This window comes from Cryptomeria japonica, chromosome 11 (assembly GCF_030272615.1).
Source record: "Cryptomeria japonica chromosome 11, Sugi_1.0, whole genome shotgun sequence".
NCBI lineage: Eukaryota > Viridiplantae > Streptophyta > Pinopsida > Cupressales > Cupressaceae > Cryptomeria > Cryptomeria japonica.
The window spans coordinates 159470582-159478164 of NC_081415.1; the positions used below are offsets into that span (position 1 = coordinate 159470582).

A 7583-nucleotide genomic window follows, 5' to 3' on the forward strand; every position below is an offset into this window, starting at 1 on the left:
TCTCATTTGATCTCAATCAATTGTTTGAATTCCCACCACTTACATTCTCACCTAAAATATTATAAACAAACCTTCATCCTTAGATATACATGATCAAGCAATTTGTAGGTACATGATGTAACCCGCACCTCATTACAAAACACATCTAAAATAATCATTGAGGTTTGATGCATTTTAGTTTCAATTTGTATTCTCTCTCTTTTTTTTTATCTCCATTCACCCTATATTGAGTCTGAACTTTTATTTAGACATCTAGGTTTCATCTTTTGTTCTAACTTAGTTTTTGTAGTTCAAATAGGGAGTACACACTAGGAAATTCATTGAACATTAATCCATCACTACAAATTTGGTTTAATTTACAATACAATGTATAAGTGATAGGATTGATCTTAATGAGGTCATCGGCCATGGCATTGTCATATGTTGTTAAAGGAAATGCCAACAACAAATACCCCCCAAAAATATTCATTTTTTAAGAAAGGCTTAAACAAATGGCATGTTGTAGCTAGCTTGTCAATTATTTACATAAATAATTTTTTTAATATAAACAACTAGCACGTTTAACTGCAACATACCACTACTACTTAAACCCTATCATTATTCTATAACTATAAATTGTAGTTCTCTATTTTGATTTTTAATATAATAACTCTGTTTCAATAATAAAAAGACAAAACAAACAAACAAACAAAAACAAAAAAACAAATAAAACATCAAAATTGCCACCCAGTATCTCAAATAGGAAGGATAAGAAGGATAAAATACTAAATGGTCAACCTTATAAACTTAGAATTCTAAAGGTAACCTTAGGAAAAATAAGTAAATCAAATCAAAGGGGCTTAGGTATACATCTCATAGTTGATAAGTACAAAGTATCTTCAACAAAACTCTTTTAAAGATTATATAATTTTAATTTTTTTAACAAATGTTAAAATTTTATCCAAATTCATGTTAGATTGATATGTATGATAGTGTTTTATACATTTAAAGCAGCTCTTTAAATAATAAATTTGGTTGAAATAGTAAGGATATAGACTTCCATATTCATAGTATTTTGCTTATGTTGCAACATGGGTCTTTAACTTATATTGTTTGTTTACCTTCTTTAAATAATTATTTGTAAACAATTAACAAATATCATAACATACCAACTTTTTAAACTCTTCTAATTTTTTAATTTTTAATTTTTATTATAAACTCTTCTAATAAATATATTCTTTATATTATTATAACTTTATTATTATTTTTTAAAATCTAGATGTTTATATTTCTATTAAATTATATTATATCTTTTTAAAATAATTCAATTAAGTTGATAAAACATAAGGTTAATGAGGTATTTTCACTTCTTCATGGAAAAGTTGATTTCTTGAATATCAGCATAGAAAAATTAGAATGCTTAAAACTCTGATAATATATTCAAATATAATTATGGGACGCCAAAATATATGAAATCTATTTAATTATCTAGATTCAGAATTGGCAGATGTATTAATAAAGTTGAAAAATTAATCAAAATAGAATCCATGACCAGCATATTAGTTCCTACAGTGCCTTCTTTGGATCTCACATTTTATATCATCAGCCAAAAAAGGTAAATAGCTAGACGACAATATGCAAATCTAAACTGCTACAGCTGCTTCTCCTTTATTTTAGATTTGCCAAGCCAAAATCACCCTTCCTCTCTGTACACATTATATAATTCATTTAAAATAAATTAATTCAAATGCAGTAGTCAAAATTAGTCCCAAAGATATTAATTATCATCAAATTCAAAAACAAATCTCTCAGTTCCTGTGGAGATCGAGTAAGAGAAAAACAAACACCCAAATTGCATTTTGAGCCATTTAAATGGCTGTTTTCTAAAAAGAAAAATCTATGAGAGTTTGAGATACTTACAAAGAGCCCGCAGCTTCCATTTCTGATTGCTCTGGTTATTCCAGCTAAAGAGAATGAGCTCATTTCCATGATGAATTCTACCAGTTTCACCATCAGCTCTTTTGGCATCCAAATTGAGATGGATGTTGTTTGCAGGCCTAAGGCATTGGTACCCATGTCCAACATCTGCACTTTGGGTCCACAGAAATGACTCATCCAACTTGTAGTGGTTGTAGTCTGCCAGGTATATCTGCTCAATGCCAATCACAAATTATCGGGACATAATCTACAAATTTCCTGGCTTAAACAGCACACTTTCGAAGTTTTAACTTGTTTAAGTGGCTCATCTCAAATCATATTAATTTTTTTTAGTAGAACCCATCTATTAGTGTGATTTCAGATGAGCCACCTAAATAAGTCAAAGCTTAGAATGTACTATTTAAGATTGGCCAAGCTGCGATAATTTCTTTCTCAATTTGATTTTTAACAGATGAAATTTGGAAACAACTATCCAGCCCCTAAGATGTACCAATGCATAAATTAGGATGTACCAATGTATAAGTTATGGTGTATGCAAGTAACTTATGCATTAGTACATCCTAAAGACTGAATAGTCATTTCCATGAAGCTCACTGATCAAATAATAATCCACGTTGTTTAAGTGTGTAAGGAAATTCTTAATCAGCAAAGGGATAAGGGACAAAGGGATATGGGATAAGGAAATTCTTAATCAGCAAAGGCATAAGGGGCAAAGGGATATGGGATAGACACTCGCTGTCAAAGGCCAAAAGAACCCCAGTAATCCCTAAATCACTCCTGCAGTGCTTTCTGGAGAAACTTGCCAAAAGAGCACAATGGAAATAATGTGCCAGACTCTCAGCCCTATTTACTTGGGTGGGTTTGATTCATATATGCCTGAAAATGCAGTCACAAGAAGATAAATGATCTTACCTGCTCCCACTGTTGATTTCCATGTTTTAGAGCCTGCTTTGTAGCCTTATTCACCAATGCAAATGCTGGGAATCCAGCTTCATCCTTCACCTTAAGACCCCATGAATCCACTTTGATCCATTGCTGCCAGAAGAGACATTGATGTAAAAAAGGAGCCACATTTAGGTAAACTAGTATTAAATTCCTTCAGGGGATTTTAAGACTACAAATGAAAGTTACCTGGTGAGGATCATCAGGGCTTCCTAGAGCAAGCACTGCAAGGTGGCCTCTGGCAGCCATGAAAAAGTCTGGATTGGCTTCACAATAAATCTTGATCACAGTACCCCAAGCTTCCTCCTCGCTATGTTGAGGGTATAATGAACGATGCCCATACGGTCCATGAGATGAGCTCACTTATCACAATTCAAAACTAATAATTTAAAACCAATCCCTCACAAAACAATATTGATTTGATTGATGAGCAATCACCAAGAGCATATAACATTAACACAGCTAAATATAAACCACATTATTGGTTTGTGGGACAAGGTCACCTCTATCAGATTTATCAAAAACATAAAATCAAGTTCAAATAAATTAAAAAGACAAAAATTATAGAAAAAGAAAAGATAAAAAACTCTCTGTGATGATCTTTCCTTAATCAAACAACCACTTTGTACAATGTAACCATGGACACATTACAAAGTACAGACTAAATGTATTAGTCAAAAGTTAAAACTGTGGCCCATAATCCCACAAATAGTAATTACCATCAATTCTTTTTTTAAAAAACTCTACGTCACGTAGTAGAAAAATACTGGGTTCTTCCAATAGTTTGTTGGTTAAGTGGTGGTGGTATTGTTGTGACCGCCAAGGTTCAAACCCTTGCTGGGTCATTGTGATTGCAGGCTTGTGCCTTTGCTGATCTATTGTGCTTGTGAGTTTGAGCCTTGGTTCTGTTAATTGAGGACCTCATCCCTTGTTTGTTACCTCACCGGTTCATAGCTCCGAGTCAAAAGTTTGTCAGTTTCACCCATCACCTTAAAAAGTCTACCCAACACTTAAAATAAAAAAAATAAGTAGTAGAAAAACAGACACCCGAATTGCATTTTGAGTTATTGAAATGGTCATTTAAAAAAAATAAACGTCTAAGAGAGTTTAAATTACTTACAAAGAGGCTGCATTTTCCATTTCTGGTTGCTTTGATTATTCCAGCTGAAGAGAATGAGCTCATTTCCATTATGGATTCCACCAGTTTCACCATCAGCTCCTTTGGCATCCAAATTGAGATGGATGTTGTTTACTGGCCTAAGGCATTGGTACCCATGTCCAACATCTGCACTTTGGGTCCACAGAAATGATTCATCCAACTTGTAGTGGTTGTAGTCTGCCAAGTATATCTGCTCAACACCATTTACAAATTTCAGGACACGATCCTCAAATCTCCAGCTAGAGCTAGGATATTTCTGTTCTCAATTTTTTCTTTAGCAGGTGAAGCTCACTAATCAATGATGATCCACATTTTGTTAGTGTAGAGAAATTTTTTAACAGCAAAGGCACAAGGAAAAGGTACTCGTCACCAAAAGCTAAGGCAGCTCAGTAACCCTTAAATTACTCCTGCCTGCTGGATAAACTTACAAAAAAAGCACAGTAGAAATAACATGCTATCTGCTTACTTTCAACCCTGAAAATGCAAATCATGAGGAGGGAAATGGTCTTACTTGCTCCCACTCTTTATTTCCATGTTTTAGAGCTTGTTTTGTAGCCTTGTTCACCAATGCAAATGCTGGGAATCCAACTTCATCCTTCACCTTAAGACCCCACGAATCCACTTTGATCCATTGCTGCCAGAAGACAGATTGATGTAAGAAAAGTAGCCACATTTAGCTAAACTAATAGAAAATTCCTTCAGAAGATTTTATGACTACAAATTTAAGTTACCTGGTGAGGATCATGTGGGGTTCCTAGAACAAGCACTGCAAGATGGCCTTGGGCAGCCACGAAAAAGTTTGGATTGGCTTCGCAATAAATCTTAATCGTGGTACCCCGAGGTTCCTCCTCACTAAATTGAGGGTATAATGAACCATACCCACGCACTCCATAAGATGAGCTCACTTATCACATTTCAATAAATAATAATTTAAAACCAATCCTTAAGAAACAATCTTGATTTGATTGAAAGAATCACCAAAATTATATAACATTCACAACTAATTATAAACAAGATTCTCAGTTTGTGGGACTAGGTTACCTTTTATCAGATTTATCAAGAACAGAAAATCAAATTTAACTAAATTAAAACATAGAACATTTATAGAAAAATACAAAACCCTCGTTAGCGTTTTGTGATTATTTCTACTTGATCAGACCCCTTGATACACTGGAATCATGGATACGTCACAATTTACAGAGACCAAGCTAGAACAGAGATTCAGTCAATATAAATGTAAACATAACATAAGAAACATCAAATTTAAGAAGTATAGAGACAAAATCAATTTCGCTTCTGTAACAAGTTTACTTTCAGGCAAATTCAGCCCTAGACCACTGTAAGCTAAAAACTCTGGGGATGCATTAATTTATGAAGAAGGCTCAACCAATGTTGATGTTGATGTCTTCATTATTAGACTTTACATGACGAACACATTAACAGAGGCTCAACCCATCTGGGTTTTGGAAAGAAGGATGTAAATTATCAGACCATTCTAATCCCAAAACTTAATAGAGCCATAACATTTTTAAGCAAATGAAACTGAAATAATCTGGGTTTGGGGTAATTATATGCCATACTCATAGTGACCTCAAAACTCCATGTAAATATAACACTAACAGGGGATCAATCAATATCGATTTCTGAATAAGGTCTCAATTATCGGCCCTCTGTACTCTATGGAAACTTCACAATTATGAATATAAGAGACTCAGTCAATCTGAATTCCCGGATCAAATCTTCATGTTCAACCCTCTTAAAAAACACCCCATTCAGGTGACAGAAATCAATTATTTATATTAAAGCAGGCCGAAGAAAAATAAATTCATGGGAACTTACAGATGGGACTGATCTTCCATTTCTGATTCTCCTTCTCGTTCCATTTGAACAGAACAACCTCTACCCCTTCGCGGAATCCATGATGATGTTTATCATCTTCAAACATGGCTTGCAGATTGTAGTGAATGTTGTTCACAGGTCTGATGCACTGATACCCCCTTCCCACATCTGCACTCTGGGTAAACAGAACAGCCTCATTCAAATCATCGAGATGATATGGGCCCAAGGTAACCTACACAATGCAAGCATAAAAGCAATTTCAATCCCATAATATTAAACACACTAATAATTCCTCAAAACACCATGTTAAAACAGAGAGGTGTAAAAAATCATAACCCTTTCACTCTGTGAACGTCCATGCCTTAGAGCCTGGCCTGTAGCCTTGTTTATCAAGGCAAATGCAGGGAAGCCTGCTTCATCCTTGGCCCTCACACTCCATGAAGTGTCCATGATCCATTGCTGCAGAATCCAAGCATCATACCCAATTGATCAGCCACCTTGAAAATTCCACATACTAACTCACACTCAAGTTCTCAACTCACAAATGCAATAACCATGATTAAGTGCTGCAAAACTCGACCACCATAACCAGTCAATAAGACTTCCTTTTAATATCCACATACATAGCCATCTTAGAATTTGAATACTAGGTGAAAAAGCTTCTGGAACCACTGTCTGGTTCATTTGCAGCAATGTTTTAGATGAGGATTAATTTTCTTCATCCAGATGATCTTTACTTTCATCTTAATGATAAAACTCAGAAATATCATCCACTACATTTGTGTAGATAAAACAGACAGTTTTCTTGCTGAAGCCATTTCTTTTTCACTCATTCTTATGGATTTTGGAAGACTCATGTTCATAATCTAAGATGCTACTACAAGTCTACAACCAACCTGATTTGGGTCAGACTCATTAGCAGCTGCCATGATTACTTGACCATTAAGGTTGCCCAGATGGTAATCAGGATTAGCTTCACAGTAGATTTTCACAGTGTCCCCTTGTACATAGATTGGAGGATAGGGAGCAACTCCATAAGGGGCCGGAGCTGGCTGTTGCTGATCATGGTGGTGGTGTTGGTGTCCAAACATTATGCTGATCCTGTAAATACCAAACCATAATACTTTTGGTCAGATGATATACAGAGCCTGACTCTTACTTCATGGAAGGAATGGATTTCAATATAAAACATGATTTTTTATCCATACAAACAGTGAATTTTAAGCAGCCAACATAGAAATTTTTTGATGTTATAAACATGATGAAAAGACCCTGATCAATGAAGCGCCTTTTGAAATAGCATTTATGAATTAGATACCTGAGACGAGAACCCCAAAAAATATGTATTCAGTATCTGTAAGAAATCAGAAATTGGGATTTGTAGGTGATGATTCAAAGACAGAACAGGTGAGTGTTGTGTGTCAACCAGCGTAGGTGGTTTGATTTATATAGAAAAACTAGAAAGAGATATGGTAGTTTTGGTCCCTGGTCATGGTTTCAATGGAGATTAATACGCCAATCTAAGGTTCTAAGGTTCCAATGCAGATATTTGACTTTGCAGTTTTAAAATATAATTTAAAAACAAATTCTTCAGATTTATTTAGAATTTATAATTCTATTCAAATTGAAGTTTAAAATTATATATATGTTTTCCTTTTCTATTTTTTTGATAATAAATAATTTTTGTATTAATACTAAAATAGTCAATAGTAATATTGTAGATGAA

General features: G+C 34.3%; 1 protein-coding gene across 1 annotated transcript; it reads right to left on the reverse strand.

Moving 5' to 3' along the window:
- Positions 1-1439: 1439 nt before the first annotated feature.
- Positions 1440-7327, reverse strand: LOC131066041 (ricin B-like lectin R40C1). Its single transcript, XM_058000717.2, has 11 exons — positions 7176-7327; positions 6754-6958; positions 6194-6316; positions 5858-6089; positions 4750-4922; positions 4530-4652; positions 3980-4208; positions 3049-3221; positions 2830-2952; positions 1900-2128; positions 1440-1685 (listed from the first exon to the last, which is right to left on the reverse strand). Coding segments are annotated over exons 2-11 (1602 nt in total). The 5' UTR covers positions 6949-6958; positions 7176-7327; the 3' UTR covers positions 1440-1683.
- Positions 7328-7583: the final 256 nt, after the last annotated feature.